A 27,544-nucleotide genomic window follows, 5' to 3' on the forward strand; every position below is an offset into this window, starting at 1 on the left:
TCCAAACATATAAGCTATATACCTGTACTTGTTTCGTTTAACAATGGTGAAACACAGTATATAACGCTACTCTATCCCTCTTTATCACTTCTTTCAGCAGGGAGTTGAAATCAAAAACGATCATCTTTTTTTTTTGGAATGTGGAAAAAAATGTTTCTTTGTGTTTACTCAAAGGAATTACGACAAGTTAAGGATTTCGTACAGCATGTGTTCTGATACACATTTTATTTTTTTAATAATAAAAAAAACACACCTGATAAAAACTATGAAATAGGAACAGTTAAAATTCATTTTAAAGAAAATATGTTAATGAGAGTAGAAATTCAATATATCAAGGATAATTTTTACTTTTCAACTAAAGGCAGACTTTTTTTCATATCATCATCGCTCTATTTGCTGTTGTTATAAACATTTACTGAAGAGTTCTTTTGTGCGGTTATGTCAGATATATCATGTTTCTGTATAAGCTATTGTGTTACTTGTATCAAATGTTAGAGCGTTAGCAGAGAGAAATTCACTTCCTGGTCATGGGTTATTATTAGGTGTTTTTTTTATTCTTCAGAATTAAATTCATACACTGGGGATTGCGAAGCACCGATTGACTTGGTTAGTTCACACTTTATTTATTGTCATTTTATGTTGACATCAATTCATTTTGACTACGCATGGAGGAGCTTGGCAGTAACGACAATGATAGTATGTAATTTTATTATGCTTATCGACATATGTTACTGCAGCAATAATTGATGCTGCGACGTTTGTTTATTCAAAAAAAGTTAGTTGGCTTGTTATTTAAAAATATTTCAATTACATTTGAAAACAAATATTCTATTTTGATTTGTTTTGATAAAATACGTGTACTTGTTGTACCCGTATTTTTTTTTTCCAAAGCACCTTGCTATGAATATAATATTTTTTTTCAGATAATATTTGAAAACAATATGATACACGATATCATAAAAAATTACTTGTTTTCGGATATGAAATCAGAAAAACTTAAGATTGATATTGTTTTTAGAATGTCATTTAGGAGTAGCAAATAGCTCCTTCAGCTATAGTGGTTTATATATCTTTTACTAATAACATCAGTGAATCCCAGTGGCCTAATAATATTATTCACTCTAAAAAACATCGTCATTATTAGTGCTACTAAACAAAGCCATTATTTTTTTTCTGTGAAACCCTATAAATGTTTGTAAAATCCCAATACGACAGGATATTCTCTTTTTAAACATTACGTTGTGTCTGAGAAAAGGGTTTTCTTTTTTTTTTTTTGGTAATCGTGTTTTTTTTAGTTGAGGACAACAAGAGGGGGGGATATTTGGAAAGAGTATACAGCTTTGTTCTGCTGTGACAAGTAGTTGTAATGTATCAATTTATTTGTACATGTACATGTCTCACATATTTATGTGCATCTTAGCTTGCCCTTTTTGTGTCTAGACGTTTTTTAAACCTTAATAACCGTTTTGTCATCCGAAGGGTGTATTGTAAATTAGATTAAGATTTTAAGTCACAAAAAGATGAGAAATCATAACTTTCGGGTTCGAGTTATTCTTCTTTTTAAAATTGCTTTAGGGGGATTCGTTTCCGGAAAAAAGGCTCCGAAATGATCCGTAGTAAATAATCCAAAGTTAGAAATCTTTACAATTGACACTTTAAATGTAGTCCTCTGATTTTTGTATTTTAGTTTCTTTTTCCAATTGTACCACATGAACTATATAATTGAATTCTATGTTTTAAAAGTTGCTAATTTTTACTAATGTTTTTGCTTCGTAACTTTTTAGTTTGAAATATTTTCTAAATGCATATAGAACAAAAGTTGTGCATACATTAAAGTGTCTGATTTGAGACCAGAAAAGGGGGTTAGCCCGTTAGATAAGGGATCTAGGTGCCCGAAAAGTCCTTGCTGTATAACTAAAAAAACGATACATGCTACGATATTGATGTCGCTGTAAAAGTTGTTCTTTATTATCTTATCAATCTAATTGCAATATAGTATTGTTTGGATATTGCGTAATATGAGAGTTAAAAGCGTCACATTAAGACATGCATACCCGCTTTCATTTTGCTTCTAGGGAAAAGCTCCCCGTGCATAATATTGTTTTAAAGTAGAAGTCAATACTTTTCATGTCTAAATATATCCGCAACTTAAATTATCACAGACATGCCTTTTTTTTCTAGAGAGATCTACCTCTTGAATACTCTGCAGTCTGGGGGTTACATTATTAGATGGAAACTAGTAGACTAATTGTTCTCGAACAATTAGAGGTATTTCCACCTCTTTGTGTTTTATGTTTGAAATATAATATATATTCCGCATAAATTCGGACATGTCATGTCAATCCAAAAATTTAATATATACTTTTATATGTGATGGTTGCAAATGTTTTTATTAAAATGGGAAAATCACAAAGCCATAAAATGAAAAATGATTTTTAAAGAGATTTTTTTTTTATTTTCAAGCAATTTCTTTAAGAATTCCATGTTGTATGTATTGTAAATATTTATTAAATTACTTTTCTGAATTTATTTGCCACCTGCTATGAACAAAACTGAGTCAGGTGAATAGTCTTTACACACTCATATAAACAGTAAACCTATCAATAGAGGAGAGTGTTCTAGAGGCTAGCTGTCTTTGTACAAAATGAATGGGTTGACTGTAAAAACAAGTTCTATTTGAGTAACCACAGGACTTGATGTGATACCTGGCTGACCAAAGTGAATACCTTATTGCGCAATCTAGCAAACTATTGAAACCCTTACTATAATTCTGTATTGCAAATGATATAACAATTTATTTATTAACAGACTTTCAAATGACATTGACCTTTGACCTTTATGTCATTTTCTTTGGCCAAGGTAGACGCTTTTATTCCAAGTGGTCCAAACTCTCTATGATAGATAGTAAAAAAGTTGGAAGTTATTTTATCGAATTGTCAATACTTTCAGGGGCAATAACTACTAAAAGGGGGGCTCAGATCCTTTCGGTATGAGTAGATTGAAGAACCAGTGTACTGAAGGCAGTGGTAAAAGTGTCAAGTCTCTCGATAATGGTTTCAGAGAAGTAACGATAACAAGTATTTAGTATAATAGAGGCAATAACTCTGTAAATATTCAAAGGTGTGAGCCAAGGGGTTATATTTTTAAATGACTTAAGGTGTCCTACTACGTCAATGAAAATGTTTTTTTTTCTAGCATCCTTAACAAAGAATTCTAAAAAATCATTAATTAACAGGTTTCCAAATGACCTTGACCTTTGACCTTAATGTCATTTTGTTTTGCCAAGGTAGACGCAAAGTGGTCCGAAGTCTGTATGACAAATAATAAAAAAATGTTGGAAGTGATTTTATAGAAATTCAAATACTTTCAGGGGCAATAACTCCTAGAAGGGGGCCTCAGTTCCTTTCGGTATGAATAAATTGAACAACACTTTAATTGTACTAAGGACATTAGTAAACGTTCTAAGTCTCTAGCTCTTATGGTTTCAGAGGAGTAGCGATAACAAGCATTTCCTTCTCAAGGAGCAATAACTCTGTAAGTTCTGGGAATTTTTTGACACAGGGTCAATTGGTACCATAACTTGTAATGAGCAATTACATAAAGGTAAAATTGGTTGAATAACCCTAATAACGAAAAAGTGACCCCGAGGTAAATAGTAAAGAAGATGAAGAAGAAGAAGAACCATAAAGAAAACAAGAGGTCTTCCCCCTGAAAGGTGAAAAGACCAAAAAACATAAGAAATACAAAAGGTCTTTCACCTGAAAGGTGGAAATACCTAAATAGGCATGAACTAATTTTCAAGAGTTCAAATTGATTTTCGAAGGCCATAATTGGTCAGAAGTTAAGGTAGTGTGAACATGACCTCCTATCAATATCTGTAAGACCCTGACAAATGTGAGAGGAAGGGGTGGTTTTATTAAGACTGATTGACAATCCTTTGTTGACTTGAGGCTGTTTCGGAAGACCTCCTCGTTGCTTGCAACGAGCTCGGTTCTAGTTTATGTCTATGGTTTGACCAGTGTTTACTCTACATACTTGGCTTCTGCACTCCCCATTATCTTTTTTAAACATTTGTACACAGCATCGTTTAACCTTAATGGTAATTAAGCTTTGTCAAAGTGAACATATATAAATCCTTACAAATTGGACGCAGATATGCCAAGTACCGGTCTTATTACTCTCATGTCAAATTAAAAATGGTGCAGGTAGGATATAACGAAAAGTATCCCGGATGTAGCCCATAATGCTTAGCCAGATTCATGACATTGGGCCAACGCAGCGCCGATTTCAATCCGACATCAAATACTCTTTTCTAACTACAAGAGTTTTATGATAATATGCCAACAATTAGCCCAACATTGGCCAAATAATACATAACAAACTATCAATATTTGGTGTTGGGCCACCGTTGGCCCACTACATTTGTAATGGTAACCCAACAGCGACAATACAAACATATTGTGAGGTTGGGCCGATAATGTGCTGCTATCTGGGCTAAGTTTGGATTTTATATGACCTTTCCTTAATATTTTACGTATTTATTATTTCATTCTGTAGATTTCATTGAAGCAGTAGCACGTTTTGATAAATTAAACATCCACATAATTTATATCCAAAACATCTGTTTGTGCAAGTGTATGCCCTTGTAAAAAGCGGATTTAGATAGGCTTCCCGATGTCAAACACATCGAACTTGTGCACTCTTGAAAAAAAATAACACACGCTCCAAAACATAATCACATGCCGAATTTAAAAAAAGCATAGTAGATAGGATTTGATGGTATAATAATTGTTTTATGATTATTCTCCGTTCATTTATAAAATGAATTTTCTCATGTTAAAAACTTGATTGATCCGCCTCTGTCTAGACATCATATGTGTCAAAATTTACAATATGACTTCAGGTCGACAAGTGCACCGAGATCAGTCTGTTGTTTATAATTATCGTTGTTGGATATTATGACTACAAAGTTTTTTTTAATGCAGTGTAATGTTTTTGTACCCATGACAATCGGAATATATATTATTTATTAGCATTTTTGATGACTTGTTGTTTTGTGTAATCTCATAGTTAACATTTCCCATACTTTCTGGTCAGTGCGACCACAAAGTAAACCTAAAAAGTGCTGCGTATTTGACATTTCAATCTAAATCAGGTACTACACTAGGATGAGATAACTTGTCTTTCGTCCTTCTCTTGAATTTCATTTTGAAAATATTGTTTGTAATGAAATTGTAGCTATAGATACTGATAGTTAATGTTATCTTGTTAACTCTGTAAATATTTTTTTTTTATTTTCGCAGATATTCTTGGAAATCAAAGATATTACCATAAGCCATGTTTCGTCATGAAATGTTTTGGTTAATTTTACCATGGATGGCATTTGCCTACGGTATCTCTCTCTCTCTCTCTCTCTCTCTCTCTCTCTCTCTCTCTCTCTCTCTCTCTCTCTCTCTCTCTCTTGATGGTATAACAAATATAGAGAACGACAATGATGTAATGGTGGTAACTTTAGAACAATATGCTACAAAATACTACGCATCTCAAATATTTCATTGAATAGTATTAAAATGAAGCTTCAACACAGGTAAAATAATGTTACCAACAAAAAAGTGTTCAACATTTTCACATTCTTATCTTTCTACTTTTATTTTTTTAAACAAAATTGTAGACTAAAAGTAACAGATGAGTAGCTACAAAAAAGTGTAACATAATAATCAAATACGGTAAATAAGCAATAAAAATGAGGAATATGTCTGAAAATTACAATAAAGATGCATTGATGCAAATTTTTAAAAATATTTTTCATACAGAAAACATTGCAAAGAACAAGAGTGCTAAGCAAGAAAACCCTTACGAGACATCTGGGCTTTCAGAACTTGGCCAGGCATCAAGGGCTTTCGATGGACTTAAAAGCAACCTTTCTGCATTTGGAGGTCAATGTACATTATCAGCAAACCATAAAAAAGAAGCTCTTTTATATGTTGACCTTGCTACCATTCTGGGCATTCATCACATCACTGTATATTATAGAACAGACAATTTACAGTGGGGTAAGAATGATCTCTCTTTACTGCCAGCAAAAAAAATATTCGCAGACAAAACTATTTTCTTACAAAGTACAACAAGTATAGACTGTTGTTAGCTAGTTCTTTGGATATGTTTGTATTGCCAACTTTTTAATAGATGTGATATAAAATATCCATTTTAAACAATTTTAAAGGTCCTCTTAATGGATATGTCAGAAGATTCCTAGGTTTTTCCGTGTACATTTCGAACACACCGAAAAGATCAGACGGAGTTCTCTGTTTCAAATAAGTCAGGTTGTGATTTGCATTTACATAATTTTTAAAAGGTCCCCGTAATGGATATGTCCCTAGATTTCTGGGATTTTCTGTGTACATATCAAACACGACGAAAACAGAAGACTGGGTTCTCTGTTTTAAAGACGACTATTTTACCAATGAAACCATCCCAGCTGTGATAACATTGAACTGTACTCACCACGGTAGATACGTCATCTACTACAACAACAGGACATCAACTAATTTACCACCCTACTACTCGCAGTATGCTTACAACGAACTGTGTGAATTTGAAGTATATGGTGAGTTCCTTTCTAGGGTTTTTCTCTGCAGACTACAAACAATAAAACAAGTATTATTGTGCAAAAACACGGTTTTTTTTTATCCCTTTCTATAAATAGTTGTTGCATGCAGTCTGCCTTTTGACAGAATTAGAATTATTAAACATATTAATGTAACGGCTGCATTATGACTTACAAGAAAGTATCCGAAACTTGAAAACCCAATCGATGGAAAAACTGTTATGAAAAATAAAAAAAATGGATTTCTATATCCTATTTCAACTGCCGGTCTTTATATATGCCTGCTGAAACTTCTTGTTTGAACTGTGGAAAACACAAGACATTATTGGCTTTAAAACTACATATTTTGACTGTCAATTATCGCCATGATGCAGTTTATTTTGTATATAGTGGATCGGAATCAAAGTACAGCAATGTTTGATAATGCACAGGATGAATCCCTGCCATTCAGCCAATTGATATGTAACTGAATAGTAACTGAAAGGTGACTGAATGACATAGCTATGCCATTCAATCACCTTTCTAGACCATTTGGCTACCGTTCGGTTGTCTGAATGGCAGAGATTCATACTGTAAAGAGTTGTTTATTCCATAGGATGTCCGTCCCCTATATATTACGGTGAGAACTGTGACTTGTCATGCCCACGTCTTTGTAAAAACCGCCGTTGTCACATAGAAACGGGTAAATGTTTTGGATGTGAAGATGGATATCTGGGTTCGACATGCCAACTTGGTAAGTGCTGCTTATTGATATCCTTATTCAAATAAGAGTTAAACCCTTTCTAGTACCATCAATTTACATTATCAGTATTATAGCAATTCTAAAAGCCAGTTTGTAAGGAAAAGAATTACATTTGACATGATTAAATAGCCCCTTCCTATGTTTCGTATGTTAACCATTGTTAAAATAATAACGTATCAAAATCATATCTTCATAAAACATTTAACAGAAAATGCCAATAATCTTGAATAAGAGCTTATCCGCACAATTTTGCAAAAAAATAAAAACATTGTCATGTTTTCTTTAATTTGTTTAATTCGGAAGTATATAGAGCTGGTCCACTCAACTATAATTATAACATTGTTTTTGTTGATATGATTTTGTCATATTTTAAAAAGTGTTTTTGCAAGCATGCGCTGTATACTTCCAAAGAGTCGTCGGAATATATGCGTTACTTTTAAGATATTGTATATGGTGAATCAATGCACTTTTTAAATTATCAAAATGTTCAGGACATTTCACAAATAATCATCCAAAAATGAATATCATTAATTTTGCCATTTGTATTTGATTTGGTAAGTTTAACGGTAAGCATCTCTGGCCTTACATTTGGTTCAGAAATAAGAGGTACCTTCCAAACTTTATCACGATAAAAGTTTTATAAAAAAAAAAAAGAGGACTGAGAAGAATAATAACCATGAATAAATAATGTGGAAGGTAACAAAACATCCCCGTATTGATTTTTTGTTAAATTCTTTAAACAACTTTTTTTCTGATTTATAGCTTGCATGATGTTTAGACAATTTAAACATAGCTTTCTATTTTGTTATATTAAAATTTTAACTCTTATTAGTCTAAATCCTAGGGTGAAGAAATTCGAAACTCAGTGCAACGAGAAACAGTTTTAAAAGTTTGCTTACTCCAAGCGTTTTGCATAAACAAAGCCTTTCACACAGATTATGTGGTAAATTGGATTACAATTGTTGAAGATATGCATTTGTTATATCTGCTATAAATTAATTGGTTTTTAGCTCACCTGAGCTGAAAGCTCAAGAGACCTATTCTGATCACATTTTGTCCGTCGTCCGTCTGACCGTCAGTAAACTTTTTACATTTTGAACTTCTTTTCTAAAACGGCTTGGCCAATTTAAACCAATTTGGGCACAAAGCATCCTTTAGGAAAGAATTGCAAAAATGAAAGACCGATCTTTATTTAAAGCAGAAACCTCGAAACTGTAGAAAAAGGGTGGTTCATAAAAAAAAAATCTCAAAAACTACTTGAGTCAAATTCAATGAATATAGCCTAAATAATCCTTATGGAAAGGAAAATAGAAATTACAAAAATATTGTGCTAATTCTGTGTCAAATTTGAGTAATTTACGAAAATAATAATAACGAAGGAATGAGAATCCATCAGTTTTTACTTTCGGGTTTGGTATTTCGTATATCGAAAACTGGACGGTGTAAAGGTAGTCCGGGCCAAATGACCCGCGCTGTCCCAATTTCCTATATCGCGTCTAACTTATTTTGCAGTTATAATTTTTCCACTACAATTAATCAAATATCAAAAAGCATCTTAATTTTAGTCGATTGTATCATTTCTGCTTCATATAAAACACAAATAAGTTTAGAATAGCCTATTTTCCTTCGCCAAAAGTGTAGATTCGACATATGTCACAGATATATATCAATATCCCATCGAAAACCAGGCAGCCATGCTCGACGCATAAAAACGTGTCAAACTGACAAAGATGGATTTGTTTGTTGTGCAACACTTTACGTGCGAAGAGAACATATGAAACTTGCATAATGCTTTTGTGCCGATTTTGTGAAGTAAATTGAGGTTTACAATGTTTTAATGCGTTGACATGTTTACTAGTGACGTTGGTTTTAGCTTGTTTTGATTTTAGTTTCATTTTCGTTAATTATGCCTTTAAACTTGAGGTGAACTATCGCCTTTATTTTGGAATATTTACGAATTAAATCAAACATAGACTTCGGTAAATCAGACAGCTGATTGTTTACCCGTGCAAAATGAGCAAAATCTGATCCACTAACAACATAATATAAAATTTACTTCATTTGTACTATTCATTTTATTTTTAATTTTATTTTGATTCGGTACGATCTCCATGTAAAGGTTGAAGAATGCAACGTGATTTGTTAAGATGCTCAGGTTTTTCGGTCTAAACGGAGATTATTTTCTTTGCTATTTCTTTGCTAGAAATATATAGGTATATTTATGATGAAGAATAAATTGTGCTCTTTCATTGTTTTAGTGTATTTTTTCTTGTTTAAAGTGTTTTCAGTTTTCTATAATTTACTGATGTATCTAAGTGTCAAGTTTCAAGTTATAAGCAAGGTACAGAGCTTTGTGCACAATGCTATATTTGTACGAAGAGCTGAGGTCATGCTTTAATTCGTTTATATTTTAAATGCTGAATAGGAAATACTAATTTTAAGAATCTTAAGTTGAATGTAATAAATTCATGACATAACTCAAACCAAGGTCTGTATCTTCCTTATAATTCTACGATTAACGCTAAAATGTTGGTTATTCATTAGAAATGTCTTGCTAAAAAGATGATACATGTATGCAGTAACTACTTTCTGGTGCCCCTTCTTATATGAATTATATATATATATATATAATCTACACCAATTTAGATTATTTTTTTAACACAAATATATAAAAACAAAGCTTTTTAAACAGTTGCCATAGTTCCGACAAATTATTAATATTATTAGGATAAAAGCATTATCGTTGTTCTTAAAAAATATTGCAGCGGAAAAGCATCTTTGTTTGTAGCCATTTGTTCTTTTCTAATGAAGATGACAAAAATGGACGGGCTTCAGTACAATAGAGCGATATGCCTGTCAATACCTTGATTAGAAATATCATGTGACAACATTGTTCATTTTATAGTTTATTCACCAGTCAAGTGAGTAAGGCTATGAAACGACGTACGAAATGAATACTCGCCAGGTAAACGACAATCATTTATAATGGAGAAGACCAATTCAATTTTTGAATGTTTTTGATGCGAGAATTGAGCGCATTGAGGTACAATTTTCTTCTTTCACATATAGGAATTAAAAAATATATATATACAATAACAAGTAAGTAGCTTAGGGAGAAGATGTACCTATATGCTCTCATATTATTTGATTTTTTGTAGTGGGGGGGGGGGGCTAAAATAAAGAGAACAGGGTGTTAACGGTGAACTCCTACCAAAAATAGTTAAACATCTTGCATGGGATCTTGATTTCGGTAAAAATGGTATTTCATAAAGGTACAATGTCAAAGATTATGTGTTTGCAAAAATAAGTGTAAAATTTGGACATTTTACGGTATTTGTTTGTTATTTTACCGTTGGGCCATATGGAACATATTCTTTGAATGCCAATATAAAGTAATTGTTGCTCAGGTGAGCAATGTGGCCCTATAAGACTCTTTTTTTTAAATCAGATTGAAAGTTTCTTTTATCAATTTCAAAAATAAACTTAAATGTCATTCATAACATGATAAAACACTTATAGACTACTGAAAACGATAAGAATATAAACTTAATTGTAAATTGAGCTCAAATGTTGATCCTTGGTCGATCTGTTTAGCAATCAGATAGTTAAGGATCCTCGACAATCCATAACCTCTTCTTTTTTATGACAGTAAGTCACAAAAAGGCGATTTTTCGCGCATTGTTATACAGTTTATACCACCATTCGTTGTTGTCTATCTCTGTGGCGCAGTGGGTGTTCCTTCAGTCTACCAACTCGCAGGTCCTAAATTCGAATACTCAATGATTTTTTTTTTTGCATGAACATGGGTACAATTTAAAAAGTTGATTTTTTCCCCCAAAAGTGAGAATTGTTTGGTCATTTTCAAGTCGACAACGCTACAAATCCACATCTTCATGTAATTTAGAAGAATGGGCTTGTAGACAGAACTTTACCAGGTGTGTGGAGGACCTACAAAGTCAAATTTTATGGGTTATTTTTGTTTCGTTTATACTGTACCCAATGTTTCAGTAAAGCAATTCTAATAGTCAACCAAAATTAGTGCGTCATATATATTGCTTATTATTTCAAGGTTGACCTTTAAATTTAAGTTGATAATTTTAAATTCCTTACTCCAGCATCATAAATAACAAAATTGGAAAAAAAAATAGAAAATTAAAATTTTACCAAATTAAGATCTGTCCCCTTTAATTGTAAAGTGATCTTTTTTTTTAAAGTGACGTCGTTTGATACAGTACCGATCAGACCCAACCTAACAGGAAATAAACCCCAACTTAACCCTGGGTTTACTTTCTGGATCTACTCTGGGTTTACTAGAGTGGAACCAGAGTAAACCCCAAGTAAATCCAGAGTGAACACAGAGTAAACCCCGATCAGAAGAATACCCTGAAAGCAGACGCTACATGTGTATTCGGAATATACAAGGGGCAGGAATAACAGGCAGTAGGATGATAAGATAAAATACAGGTCTGCTCAAAACGTATAGTTGACTCCTAAAGCAATTATCGAGTAAACCCAAAGTGAACTCCGAGTGGACCCACATTTTCAAAAAGCAAACCCAAAGTAAACCCAGAAAGTAAACCCGGGGTTTAGTTGGGGTTTATTCTGGTAATATGTTGGGTCTGATCGGTACTGTACCTGCGTGATTTAAAGATAATGAATTTGACGATTTTGATAAACATAGATAAATGAATGTATTTGAGCATAATAAACAAAATAGGCAACCATTAATTATTACTAACATCAGTGTTGACACGGTGTGAAACAATGCGATTCATTATAATAACTAAAATGTCTGAAATGCTGAACGTATGTTAGAGCTATGCCTCTAGTAACACTTGAGTTACCTCTCAACCACTTTTTTTAAGTTATCCATATGGCAGAGGTTATTCCTGTTTGGAAAAAAAAATCAGGGAAACAAAATCATTGTTTAAAAAAATTAAAAAATAGAGATATTGTGATGAAAATTAGTATGTTGTTGATCCCAAAACAATACATAACCATGTAAATTCATATTTATAATAGAATTTGTTGCCCATCGAGAAATCAAATGCTATGAGATTTCTAATACAGAAGAATGATTTTAGTTGGTATGAGGTGGTTTAGATATATTTGATTGTAAAAGCAGATAAGTAAACAAACTGGCATACCTGAGCAACACATCAGAAAACATCAAATGGAACACGCTTGCTTTTCAGAATGTCAAAACAACACGTATGGAGCTGGATGTTCAGAGAGGTGCGGACATTGTCTGAATGAAAAAGGGTGTGACCATGTCAACGGAACCTGTCCCAGTGGGTGTGAGGCTGGCTATTATGGATCTTGGTGTAAAATAGGTAGATTAAACAACACAATACACACTGTTGTGTCTTAACAATTCATTTATTTATTGAATAATGTTCACGCTTAATGCTCAGTAGGAAGAAAAACCTATCAGCTTCCGGTTATAGTTTCGCTTGAAATCCAGATTAATATGTATCTTTATATAATAAAATTTAAAGAATGATGTCAAAAAAAATTCATTTTTATAGAACTAACTACATTTAGTACTTTCCAAAATAAGGATAATATTTAATTAAAATAAATGAAAAGTACTTTTCCTTCAAAATCAATCCTTTAAATGAATATTTGTTTGAATGTTTTTTAATTATATTTCATTAAAGAATGTCCTCCAATGTTCTATGGAAGAAATTGTTCGCAGAGCTGCAGTGGGAATTGTTCCGTGTCAAAAACATGTGACAGAAAGACCGGTGTGTGTGTTGGTGGTTGTGCAGAGGGATCGAAACCTCCTCTGTGTAATGAAGGTATTTGTAATACAATTATTTGTTTGTTAACAATCACTGAAGCATTGATTTCGGTGAAATAGACAGATGTTGTAGCCATAATGATAATCAATGTTATCTTCTTTACGAGTGTTGTCATTAAATTGCGTAAGCACTAGCAATACTGCAATCCTGTTTTTGGTAATTTTGTCAGACAATTGTATTTTGGTCATTGACCAAAACAATAAAACAATATCCCGAATTCAAAAGCGTGCTTTTTATAATTTTTAGAAACAAAATAATAATTATTTACATCATCGGGATTTGCTAGGCAGCGCACTGTGGGACGTCGAAAAAAGCCAGCCTTTACGTCATTGCTTTATTAAACCTATAACAATACCATTACAACATTCCCATTTAATTTCCAAAAATGTATTTAAAGGGGGCTATTTTCCTCCATCGCATACAATTAATGCCAGTCACCGTGCATCCTATTTTTTTCTTCAAAGTTTCTTTTAAGAACAAATGTTTGCATACTCTATAAATCCCGTGTATTAGTTGTTTTTTAACGTCTCTCTTCTCAATGCTGTTCATCATTTTGTCGTCAATTTTTATCTGCCGGGGTCTCGATATTCACTTGATTTTACCACACTCGTCAAAATATTTTTGATGTTGCTAAACAACTCATTTTGAAATATTCATTTATTGGCAATATTTTCATATAATCTACTTTAAAACCGATTTGTTTGAAGGTCTTAAAAAATAAAAAAAAAACGGCGCACCGTGTCAAACTCTACAATTTCACGTCATCTTCTATTCAAATGCACTAAAAACCTTTATAATTTCGTTTAAGTTCAATTATTTCTTTGGTAAATAATAGAATAATCAAATTATAAAATGATTTGTTTGCTTTGTTTTTTTTATTCTAAAAGTACTCAAACTCGCTTCTTCTCTTTTTTTCATTTCTTTATGTTGATTTTAATTTTACGTTTATGGCATTGCGCTTTACGATTGGTGGACGTCTAATTTATGACCGAATATGCTTTTATTTTACTAACACAATATCATATTTGATTTCAAAACATTTATTTAATGCAAATTACTTGAACCCTTTGTGGCACAAGTGTCATCTTCCTATGTCCTCGACTAACTTTGCTATTTTGGTACAACCTCCGTATATGTATATTTGTATATTTTGATATCCACGAAGTATATTTGCAATTGAAGTATATACCTTTATGACCTCGGGTGTTTAGGTTACTGTTTTAGATATGGATAGTGTTTTGGCCGGACTATATGATGCATATTCACTAAATAAATAAACCAAAATATAATACTTCATTGATACAGGATATGATATAAAGCAGGTGTAAATTCATATATGTCAATTTATCTATTTTAAATTTTATTTATCTATTCATGAATCTATTACACTTTATCTTTATGTATATATTACATGTATGTGTTTAGACTGTACAAAATAGTTAATGTAACCGTAAACTTATAGCTGACAAAATGAGCTTCACTTCCATAAGTGAGCTAACTTGTGAATATCATACTACATTGATACAGGATATGATATAAAGCAGGTGTAAATTCATACATCTCAATTTATCTATTTTAAATTTTATTTATTTATTCATGAATTTATTACACTTTATCTTTATGTATATAGTACATGTATGTGTTTAGACTGTACAAAATAGTTAAAGTAACCGTAAACTTATGGCGGACAAAATGAGCTTCATTTCCAATAGTGAGATAACTTGTAAAACTAATTTAAATCCTGGATGCGTTTAGTACAGAACGAGCATTTTTTCAAGTTCCGTTTACAATTGTTAGTTCATAGAAATTGCAATTAATGTAGGAAATTAAAGAATATTTCTTTTCCGAAGTTATAAAGAAGTTCAGGGGAGAAAAAGATATAGTTAGTTGTAAAATGTCCTTTGAAATGTTGATTATAAAATAAATCGATCATATAAAAAGCGTCAATTTTTTTCTACACAGTTCAATACTGTCTGTCAAACGTAGTTTTTTAAAAAGTAAAACAGTTAAAAAAAACTCTCATCTTCATTATTGAATCCATTTTTTGCAACTAAACTACACTACGCTTTGTTTTACCGATTTAATAAAAAGTATACCTTCAGAACGGAATTTCACTTTTGTTTATTGTAGAATGTGATGACTTAAGTTACGGAAGAAATTGCAGCTATTCGTGTGGTCAATGTAATAAAGGCGTTCCTTGTAACAAGAAAAATGGACGGTGTCCCTCGGGATGTGCCTCAGGCTATGAAGGAATCTACTGTAACAAAAGTAAACACATTTTTTTGTGGTTTAGATAATGTATATAACAATCAGCCAAAGTTCTTAGAATCTAATCATTAATTATTTAATTTAAGCAAAATGGTATTGTTTACATTTAATATCTGAATTTTCAACCGCAGTAATTCGATGAAGAAAAAAAAATTACGAAAATTTAAAATAAAAAATATGTGTGTTTTAACATGTTTTACCCGAACGCATGCACACATTTAAAAACATTTGTTATTTATTTACTTGTAGCATGCGCACATTCGTACTATGGACCGGATTGCAACTTGAATTGCAGTATTTCTTGCTTCAACCAAACATGTGATGCGAAGAGTGGAGAGTGTCTTAAGGTAATATTCTTGAAGTTAGTGATTTTAGTTTTTTAATGACTTTTAAACTGGAAATCTTAATTCATATACCATTCAATTTGTTTGAGTATTTAAGGTTGCCTACCGAAGTTATAACGTTTGGTGTGTTTCCTTCGCATATTTATTTAAAAATGTTAAAATCAATGGACCATCTGCATGACATGATCAGTAAAAAACAAGAACAAATTGGTCTTCAAACTGCATAACATACATATAATAATACAACTGTAATGTAATACTTACTCTTTTTTGTTGAGTATTTACCAAAACATGAATGAAAAGATCAACAATGAAATGGTGAATCAGTTTTACCATTTTTTTGAATGTATCAATAATAATCGTAAAACATCATGTTGAAATTTGTACTGAACGTGCTACATGTAATGAAATTGATTATTAACGGACTATATGATTTTTATGAATTACGTTTAAGATAGTTGAAATGATTTTGAAAGTTGGTGTATAAAAGGTTATTACCAATTGTCATAATGTAGAAATGTCGTCATGAAGATAGATATTTGGAGCAAATTACGGGGTGTTTTTAATGGTTTTTTGACTGGGAATTATCAAGAGCATAATTGTTCAAGCACCATTTTAAAGTATGATTTGCAAAATTCTATGAACAAAAACATGTGTTAAAATCGTACTTGAGCAGACCTGCGCTCTATACTTCCAGAAGCAAAATAAAAAGAATGAAAAATGACAAAATTACAATATATTCATTTTTAGCAAAATTGCGGTAATAAGCCCATGTATGTGACCTAATAGATAAACAGCTTTTGGACAATGATGACTAATGTCAAGATTAAAGTAATAGACATCCCCTGAATAACGTTTTATGAAAATTTGTTTTTTAAACAATACTATTAAAATACTAGGTAGAGGGACAGATATGTTACCATATCGCACATAGTCCGTTGATTTTCTTTAAGTATTGAACATTAAAGAAAGGTATTTTTTCCAACGTTAAAGGGATCGGCACAGGACAATGGAGAAAACGGAAACAGCATTACGCCTGTCGCCATAGGAGGATCCATTGGAGTTTTGTTTGTTGTTATAGTAGCTGTTGTTGTCGTTGTGTGTAGAAAGTAGGTGTACTTTTTAAATTGATTCTATTTGGGAGAGCTCTTTTTTTTTCGAGATATGTGTATATAAAGTTTTTAATCAAAGATTGATTTTAGCAAAGTAAAACTACGGAAAACATTACTCCTTTAAGTATGATTGATGTGATTTTGACACTTCGTATTGTCACTCAAAGTCTTTCACAAATTTTCAATAGTCATTTCATTCCATTGCAGCCATTACATTTTGTGATACGCCTATCTACATTTATCATAGTAATTCGTTTTATTTTATTTGAAGACATCTTTTGAATGATAGCACCAACGATTAGTATACATGTAATTCATTAGACCAATGATTGAATAGCATTGTAAAAGTTTACTCGACAACGTTTATTTCTTTTCTATCCGTAGTGTTATTACATTTTCATGTATTATTGCATACACGCTTTAAACAATCTGTATAAATTATCGAGTTTCTAATTTTACATAGGAGAGGACAACAAACGAATCAGCATTCTCAACATCAACCAAAAACAAGTATGTATTTTTAAGATACGATTTTCATCCCAATAGAAGCGTTAGTCAAAGGTAACAAAATTAAGCAAAGCAAGCCAAGCTCTTCCTGTAATCCAAATAATTATATACCTTTAATTTTCAAAACTTAAAATAGCATTTTAACGATCGCATTAACGTAATTGTTATATTTTGTGTGCGTGTGAATAAAAAAAGCCTACATTGACTTGCCTCCGGATGTTGACATCGATGAGAAAATCCATGAGGAGAATCCTTATGGAAATATGTATGCCAATGAACAATTCTGTCCCGACATCTTGATAAAAGATATTGGTTCTGCCATCATGAAAAAGAGAAAGGATGATTACGACGGGTTTAAGAGAGAGTATGCTGTAAGTCTGCTTATCTCTTTATCTGTTATCAATCTGTTCAAAATGTGGAAAATACTATATTACGCATTACAAAAAGGGTAAAATACAACGGAAAATGTCACCAAATACTTTATTAGTTCTTACATCTGTCCGCAATAGCATTATCCAAGTGTTAGGGATTCAGTTTAATGGTACCTCTACATTAATGTGTACATTATATTGAAACTTTCATCCCAAACATATTCAATTATAATAATTCCCAAACATATTCAATTATAATAATATACACTCATTATGCATTTGTAATAACTTTTTCTTAAAAGTACAAATGTTTTAATGATTGTTTACCAAAATACAATGCAGATTTGGTTTTTTCCGATTTCTGAAATAGTGACTTATCTTTAAATGTTATATAAATATATACTGTAATTGAGTTGAGATGATATCGCAAAAACACAGGTCATCAAAACTGGCTTGAACACTAATTGTCAAAATCTTCAAAAAATCATCATCTAAATAACTCGGAGTATTTAAGTACAGGTAGTACTCTTTCTTACAAATTAATGATTGTGGGTTATTTAATTGTGTTTCCTTGACTGCAAAGCGCAAATAAAGAGGGTATCTTTAATTTGTCATGAGTTATATTTGATATTATAAAAAACCTTTTACTTCCGGGTTACATTTAGAAAAAAAATTGTTCTACGTAGCAGAACAGATACCATTGAAGATAATTTAGTTTTGTGATCGTTCTTTACCTGACATAACAGTTGCTTTTCTTTCTAGTCTCTACCATACGGTGAAAGATATCCCTGTGACACCGGAAGACTTCAAGTTAACATTCCCAAGAACAGATTTAAAACAACATTCCCCTGTGAGTATTAGTATATACAATTTATTTTCAGTTTAATTAACACAAAATTAAAACAATGTTTGATAATGAAAAAAGTTATCTTGGAAATCTATTGATAATACTTAGTTAGAATGTACCTGTGATCAAATTTGATTCAATTTTTGCAATCTCCTAGTTCATTAATAACGTAGTTTTGTCAATCGATTGATTTAAATTGAATAGGTAAACAGCTTTTATACTTTGACCATCCAACCATCAACGTAACTGTTTGGTTTTATTCTTAACAGATGACCATTCAAGAGTGATCCTGAGAAAGAATGCAGGGTCAGATAGGGATTATATAAATGCTAATTACATTGATGTAAGTCTTCTACATTCTTTTTGGACATCAATTGCAAGGATGTATCAATAAATTATGTAACGTGTATAAGGAAATAATTTTGAAAAAAAAGTATTGAATTAAAAAAAAATTGATGGCATGAATTTATTGTAGGGTCAAGAACGGAAAAATGAGTACATAGCATCACAAGGTAATATCATTACTTGATTGTATTGATTGTATTTCTCTACCGCACTTTTATTTTTCAACAACATTACCAATAAACAATAAAAACAACATTACCAATAAACAATAAAAAAGTATCTTATATTTAAGACTAACATGAGTTTTTTGTTAAGCACCTTTCTAACACAGTCATCTTTTTAAACGAAATGCAAACAAGATGATATACATACATGTACATGTATCACACACTGTAAAGTCAAACTTAGTACAGAGAACCAATGACAATGTCTGTAATGGACATTGATTAAGTGATTATTCTAACTCTCTTGATTTTCCATAGAGGAATTGAAGAGTATGATAATTTCTATAAGGATGTTTTACTGTATTTATATAAAGGAACATATAACATTTTTCGGAATTTTGTAAAACCTCTAAACTCTTTAGGAAAAATAATGCCTTAATGAATAATTTCCTCTCGATATAACAGAGCAATATGATTTCGATTACAGGCCCTAAGGAGAGTACTTTGGGTGATTTCTGGGAGATGGTTTGCCAAGATCAAGTCAAACAGATAATCATGTTAACAAATCTAAGGGAGGGAAGAAAGGTGCTATATTAAATTTATAGAAATAGAAACATATGCCTTTTTTAAAACTCAAATAATGATTTTTTCTTTGAACTTAATTTAGTCCATTACATTTGAATTAAAAAAAAATAGCTAAAACATTCATTACTCTTTACATTATCGAGAAGAATCTACCTTATCTTTTTTAAATGAATACAAAAGCATCTACTTTATCAGAATATCGAGCAAACTTAATATATCTATATTGATATTACATGTACACTAATACGTAAGATTGTTTGATTAAATTCATTTCAGCAATAATTCAACTGAAATGTTAAAAATTGATTGCACGTTATTTAGATAAAATGTCATCAGTACTGGCCAGACCTTGGTAATAAAGAAATATATGGCACGATTTCTGTCAAGTCGATGGAGGAAAAGCAGTATGCGTTTTATACTTTGCGAAAATTCCAAGTTTCTCAAAAATCGGTAAGTTTTATTCGGTTTTCGTTTAATTTTGAATTGTTTTGCATTAGAGTACATGGAGCTAGTTATTTTGAGAGTTTGTTGAGTTTCTATTCTGTCTAGCTATCCAGTTTGAGCGAAAAATCTGTGCTTTTAATGTTCAAAATGAATTAATTGCAAAACGCAGAGGGTGCTATGAAATACAAATGTTTTACTTATTTATAAATTATTTGAATAAAATATATTAAAAAACATGCATTTTCTGGTATTTAAAACAATGTGTTTTGATGTTATATTCCAGCTAATAAAAATATTTAAAATATTGATATAAAGATATAACTTTTTTTAAAAGATGAATTCATACGTGGTAACACAGTTTCATTATACCACGTGGCCTGATCACGGGACCCCGGATCCACTGTGCTTGGTCATATTTCACAGTCACGTGACCCATGAAAACTCCAATCAGGACGTTGCACCTACTTTAGTTCATTGCAGGTGAGTGAATATTAATTGAATGAATTACACAGAACATCTTCTAAAGACGATAATTTCATAATCTTAGTACTTTTATATTCACAATACTATTCCACGTACAAACGGCTGTGCAAAAAAAAACGGCATCAAAAGGGATGTCAAAAATTGATTAAATTAATGCCATTATATTCATGTTGACTAGTAAGTAAAGTATTGTATTATCTTTTATAATTACGGTTGTTTTCAAGAAACGTAGAGTTTCATGATAGGTCAACCATTTATTTTTTTTTACTTCAGTACTGATTATATCTTATGTATCGCAAAAGTAGGGTTTGGCATTTTACATCAGTGGGAAAATCAAATCGAATTTCTATACAATCTTGATTTTCAATTGGTTTGACATTACAGTGCAGGAATTGGGCGAACTGGTACATATATCGCTTTAGATTCTCTCTATCATGCCGGAAGAAAATCTGGCAGAGTTAACGTCACAGAGTATGTGAAGACAATGAGGGCCAACAGAATGAATATGATACAAACTTATGTAAGTAAATTAAAAAAAAAATGACTGATGGACTGACTTACGAATCGATTGATCATCTGATTGATAAATCTTTTTTTGTGATGTTTTGGGTAATAGTTCATTTATTTTAAAACAGTGAAATGCATACACATAAAGCAAAATTCGTATGAATCACAAATAGGTGGCATATCATTAGCATATCTCTCAAATAAACACAAAGATTTAAGCTAAACATGTTTTTGTAACTAAAAAAGAGTATTACGAAGCTATTCGATGAGATGCAAAACAGGTTTATCGATTTCTTTTTTTGTGTATTTAGGAACAATACATGACGGTTTTCCTGGCTTTACAAGAAGCTTTCAAGGCTGTGCCGGATCCTCAAGGCACTGTCAAGTTTTGTCAAAGAATTTCACAAATGCTTAAGGATGCTCCTGCTAATTATTCTGGACTAAGAAAGGAATATGAGGTTAGGAATTTCAGATTAAAACTTTTAAGACACGATTGAGCTTGTATATTTTAATACGAGTGTTAACATTTATTGAGATTAAAAATATTTTTTTTTTAATTTAAACATGTTATATTTCTATAATTTAAATTTTATAAATATCGTGTAGGTTTTACATATAATATTTTCAGATGTCTTTTTCATGTAGATTGGAAATCTAAATATATCACATTAATTAATTTCATGTTGGAAATAAAAAAAACTGTTATAAACGTTTGAAAATTATATATACATTGAAAGAAAAAGTATACATGGAATAATGTGTTTACTCATGGGCAAGAATTAGCTGCCAATATTAACAAATTATATTTTTGATATTTTATTGTTTAAGAATGTTTATTTTTTTAAGAATATTTTGTTTGCGTGAACATTTTGTGGAAAATCTAGTTTATTTTTGTGTGTGTTATCTCTTATTTAATCTTTTCTTTTAAAGCTTTTAAGGAAGGTTTGCCCAGTGTTTACTAACGATGATTACAAACTCGCTAAACAAAACATGCCAAAGCAGAGAAAAGATGTTATTTTACCTCGTTAGTATACTCATTTATTTGAATGTATTTATCTCATGTTTTCAGATTTCATTACATGTTAATCACAGATGATACATAACACTGAAGAGAAACAAAAATAAAACCGACAATATGTAATAAATCAAATCATTTTCTCATTATACTTTATGAAATTATCAACATCAATTAATGAATTTTAAACAATATTTAATGTCTCATTGTTTATTAAAAAGTTACATATGTAGTTAAACAATGATTTATTTACTTTTATTACTAGTTTGTAATATCAATATAATAAATGTTTCTAATTTTTTTTCACATTCAACAGTTGACAAATATGGACTCTACCTGACATCAAACGTGCCAACAAGGGGAGGCTTTATCAACGCTATTGTTGCTTCAGTAAAATTTACATGAACGCCTTCATGATATAATTTGAACTTGATCAAACGAACGCAGTAGGAATGTACATTGAAATAAAGATTTCATACAATACATTTCAATGGAACCTAACAAGTCTTTATCATCTCAATAAAGTACATGTTAATATTATATGAATTCGATCTCTTATAAACTCTTGTATTTATATAATTCTGTTCAGATAACTACACATAAAAGAACATATAACTTTACACTATCTACAAGATAACACATGTTAAAAAACACAGATGTAAGTTGAACAGTGTTTGCATTCAAAATAAGCGTGAATAAAAATAGTAATAATAATAAAAAACAACAAATTAGGCCATACCTAAACACTCTGAATTTACTTATGTTACATACATGTAAGTATGAAAAGAATCAGGCAATACAATGAAAACAAAAATATTGCAATAGATGTACATGTATAAGCATTGATTTAAATGTAGTTTTTATTGATACAAATTGACACACTTTATCTAAATATAACATATCTTTTCTACGTCCTATATTTCTCATGTATGACTACAATATTAGGATTAAAATTTCAAAATACAAATAAATATATCACTATTTTTTTCTAATGTTTCAAAATAAAGTTATATAATCATAAACTAAGTATGACATGATTTTTTTTTCAGTCACACAGCACGAATAATGGATTTATTGTTACACACTATCCGACCCCAGAGGACGCTGTTGATTTTCTGCGCCTGCTCATTGACCACGAAAGTAGCACTGTTATTTGTATGGATCCTCTCCATAATATTGACCAAGTGAGTGTCTTAGATATTCCAAAATATGTTTTTCAAATAATTTGACTTAATTATTGTTTAAATATTCCTTTAAAAAAATCAGGATATTATATCACAACTAGTATTTTTTCAACATTTACAGTGTAATTTATATAATCCGTTCTTGGACTAGCTTTTTGAGTGAATAGTAATAAACAACTTTAAGTTTTTCTCATAGCAGATTTCTCTTTAAATTTCATGTTTTAAATATTTTAAAACATTGAATAAAAATGCTGAACTTTTTAAATCAAAGATATGTTTCCAAGTTATTGTCATGTACTCCAATCGTTCAAAATTTAGATTAAATCTTGGTTGCCTTTGCCTTCATCTGAGAAGATTGTTTCTCCGTTCAAAGTGGTCCATAGCTCCAGCAAAGACAATAACGTCAAGCTATCAGTTATTTCCATTCATAAGGACGGGGTGAGATAACAATTCAATTTGAAGTAATGTATTTGGCTGTGATATTATTTGTTTTAGTCTTATTATCTAGAAACATCTGAAAGAAGTTAGAAGATTTTCCGTAGTATGGAGGAAAAGTCATTTCAAATGTAAAGATTGATGACTATTCAATTATAATCTTTGAATGTATTAGGAAAAACTACACAAAGTGACGGTAGCTGAACCCAAAGCAGAGCTGAAAACCCAGAACGTTCATGACACGTCATTCCTTCGGAGCCTAATCTCGTTCGCACTGAGTTGTCCCAATGATAGCCCAATAACTGTTGTCAGCAAGTTAGTATTTTACTTTATCATAGGTAGTTATAAGTTGCGATTGGTTGATTGATTGAATGATTTATATTAAGATTGGTTCAGTAACGTCTCCATTTCATAAGCACATGGTGATATAAATGTATAAATTTCGGTGTAACGATAATTGTTACATGTTATAAGAATAATTTTAAGCAAACTCGAATGTTATGAAGAATATTTTTATCTTCGGATGGATGAAGCTTTATGTTTACCTACAAAATGAAAAATGCCTAATATATAAACTGTTTCATCACTGTAAAAAGCTCAAACAAAGTTATTTAAAATTGTGCATTTAGGTGGTATTAATGTGTCTAGTCGCTTAACGGTAACAAACGTTAATACATGGTACATCCACATTGTCGTGTGCAGGAACTTTAAGACGTTTTAAGAAAAATAAATAAATTAATGAGCTTAATCAGCCCATCAGGACACATTTTCAGTTTGAAATCAAAGAACTAATACTTAAAATTCTTGTATTTAATTAGCTATACGTCATGTCAGACACTTTTATAATCAAAGAATGATTCTTTGAGTATAATGACTGAGGTGATAAATTCGATCGGGGCGTGGTCAAATCCAATAAAGCCCGAAAGGCTTTATGATAATTTTAACCACGCTCGACCGAAATTATCACCTCATAGTATTCAAAGAATAATTCTTTATTACTTATATTTTTTTTATTTCCAATTTCTATACTTTAAAACAACATTTTCATAACCAATATTTTTTCACGAAGTACATACAATGTATTACTACGCGGCGCAGCCAATACAGTGTCTCGGTTATGCTGTAAGATACGCCCATTTTGTGTCACTCGTGTTTATGAAGTTATCTGGTTTTAGGGTTCAAAATTGATTCGTTATCACAAACAATGACAGCTGAAAATATAAATATTGTTTAAAAGTGTTCATTTTAATTCATTTTAACAATCGAAACAGGGATGGTGCATCATTGTGCGGTGTCTTCTGTGCTGTGTTTAACTCCGTACAACAAATTACTATGGACGACAACATTGACGTGTTTACAACAGTCCGACAATTACAGACAAGGAGACCAGAGTTCTGTTCTACACAGGTATTATATCAAACAATCATGAAATAATAAAAAGTTAAGAGGACTAGATGGGCGTGGCCATTTTTTAAGAAATTAATTTCCTTAAAAAAAAAAAGCTTCATATAAAGACAGAAAAATAGTAATATTTCAGAAAACTGAAATATATGTTTCACACAGGTACGTAAAAGCTACGTTCATACATTTAAAAAAATATATGCATTATTTTTTTAAAAGAAATTACAATATCACCAATAAACAATGCGATGACGTTTATTTTCCAGTTATATCCTTCAAAGTACTTGTGGGTGCTTAGTATATTGTGAAAGCTAGGATTTCATAATTTTCCGTTTTTAATTAAATCAATATTATCGTGAATTCTAAATGTCAAATAAATAGAGATAAAATTGTTGTTGGTTTGTTTTCTTATCTAGAAAGAGGCTGCTTTGGGTGGTATTGAAAATTTCTGAAACAGAAGTGAGAAAAAATGCATGTATAAATACATCAGTACTGGTCAAATCTCTGTGATGCCAAAAAGGTCTTAAAAGAAGTGATAGATTCATACATGTATATATCACAGGGCTGTCCCGTGAACATTCAAATTGAACATGTAAAGATATTTATTCTTTTTTCAGTAGCGATACAGAAGTATACTGTTGTCTTAAACAGCTTTCGGTCTGTTTCGTGTCAATCTTGGGCTTGCTTGAGATCAGAAAGCAGACCCTGATTTTGTTTGGATCTGTTTTCTGTTAGGATGGCTCTAGTCGGTTCTGTGTGTCAACTGAAATACACGAGATTGTCATTAAAGCTGTGATTTTGTAAAAAAAAAATTAAAAAAAATTTCAATCAAATAATTGTTTGTGCTTTTGGAAAAAGTAATAATTTGAGGAGACTTAAGATATGTTGATAATGGTATCCTCGCCACACATTGGTGTCAGGTCATCCACCTTGATTACCATTTAATTTTCTGGATATCAAGAAAACCTACAAAAATGGTGTTTTGCGAATGATAATGAAACAAGAGCTTGTCCTTTCTTTTCTGATCTCCTGATTATGTTTTAAGTGTCTAGACAAAATGATTGTTTTGTTTTTATGTTTTTATAGGATGAATATGGTTTAATCTACCAGACTGTTTACGATCATCTGCAAGCCACGTCAGAGAATGTTTACTTTAATCAATAGTACTTGTTTGGTCGCAGAAGGAAAATTATATGATGAGGAGGAAGAGGATAATGATGATGATGATGATGATGATGATGATAATGATGATGACTTTGTCTATTGTGTAATATTTCATTTCGTATTTTGTTTTAAATAATGGCCCTTACAAATATTTTATGAGTCAGAGAAAAAAGTGCTGTATCATTGTACATGTAGCTATAATTTAGATATCTATTATAATATTATATTGTTCAATTCTTTATCAATGAATTTATTATCTGAATAAACTATGCATGATGAATATTTGAAATGTTGGCTATATGATTATTGAATATGTATAATTACGTAGATGTACTATTAGATGATATTATATTCAAATATTATTGATTAATCTAAAGTCATTTAAAGAAATATAGGTTCATATAAATACATTTAAAGATAAATGATTTACAAATGGTAAACATTTGAAAAATCAAAAAAAAATATAACAATAGAATCCAGGAGGTAAAATATCGTTCTTATTTCAAATAAACAATTATTGAATAATTTATTACAATCCAAGTCAATAGCACACATCCGTTTCATTATAAACCAGTAAACAAGTTATTTTACGACCATACTAATGTAATCTAAAAGTATGCTATGTTTTTTTATTTTGTTTATCCAGTTTCTTTGTTTTTATAAATTTATTTTATTAAAGGTTTTAACTGAATTACTCTCTTTGTGCTTTGTTAACCTTAATCATATGATTCGTTTTAAATACATATGTAGGCATAACCATCCAAAAAAAACTGAATTTTTTTCTAATCTCAGTTTAGACAATTTACCGATTGTCAAGTACAAAACTAGTACATGTATGTGGATTGAACATGCACCTACCACTGTACCATTTCCACATGGAGGCGTTTTTAGAGGGAGAACTAAAAGTTGTGTACAGAAAACATGAGTATAACTTCTTGTTGGTTTTTGTATGTTCAAGTAGAACATATCAAACGAGTTTGCATATGTACGTTTATTCCAACATTTTTTCATACCATTATCGACATTGCCTTTGTTTTTTTATCGATGAAACCAGAGTGGACAATGTTCTTTATCGACATTAATTTATGTTTTTCTGACAACAACTCTGTCCCAATATGGTTTTCCAAACAATTTTGTAATGATTTGCTTTGCTATGATGTTATAAAGAAGGAAACAACATTATGAAAATAATGATTTCAAAAATGTGTATATTTT

At 31.0% G+C, this 27,544-nt stretch overlaps 1 protein-coding gene across 1 annotated transcript; it reads left to right on the forward strand.

Annotated features, from left to right (window-relative positions):
* Nucleotides 1-562: 562 nt before the first annotated feature.
* Nucleotides 563-27,035, forward strand: LOC128171059 (receptor-type tyrosine-protein phosphatase alpha-like). The gene is made up of 27 exons (XM_052836821.1): nt 563-696; nt 5,304-5,392; nt 5,814-6,053; nt 6,356-6,607; nt 7,203-7,340; nt 12,545-12,682; nt 13,010-13,150; nt 15,284-15,421; nt 15,671-15,768; nt 16,759-16,874; nt 17,341-17,387; nt 17,580-17,755; nt 18,518-18,605; nt 18,872-18,945; nt 19,078-19,114; nt 19,599-19,696; nt 20,018-20,146; nt 20,475-20,620; nt 21,008-21,143; nt 21,442-21,588; nt 22,061-22,154; nt 22,462-22,535; nt 23,195-23,329; nt 23,648-23,767; nt 23,940-24,079; nt 25,036-25,171; nt 26,252-27,035. The coding sequence occupies exons 2-27, from the start codon at nt 5,338-5,340 to the stop codon at nt 26,327-26,329; spliced, it is 3,171 nt and encodes a 1,056-aa protein (XP_052692781.1). The 5' UTR covers nt 563-696; nt 5,304-5,337; the 3' UTR covers nt 26,330-27,035.
* The last annotated feature ends 509 nt before the right edge of the window (nt 27,036-27,544 follow it).

The sequence above is a fragment of the Crassostrea angulata genome, chromosome 2 (genome assembly GCF_025612915.1).
Source record: "Crassostrea angulata isolate pt1a10 chromosome 2, ASM2561291v2, whole genome shotgun sequence".
Classification (NCBI taxonomy): domain Eukaryota; kingdom Metazoa; phylum Mollusca; class Bivalvia; order Ostreida; family Ostreidae; genus Magallana; species Magallana angulata.

Coding starts and splice junctions, on each gene's coding strand:
- LOC128171059 (XM_052836821.1), top strand. CDS start 5,338: ATGTTTCGTCATGAAATGTTTTGGTTAATTTTACCATGGATGGCATTT. Junction 16,875..17,340: donor GTTGTCGTTGTGTGTAGAAA/GTAGGTGTACTT, acceptor AATTTTACATAG/GAGAGGACAACAAACGAATC. Junction 21,144..21,441: donor TGAATATGATACAAACTTAT/GTAAGTAAATTA, acceptor TTGTGTATTTAG/GAACAATACATGACGGTTTT.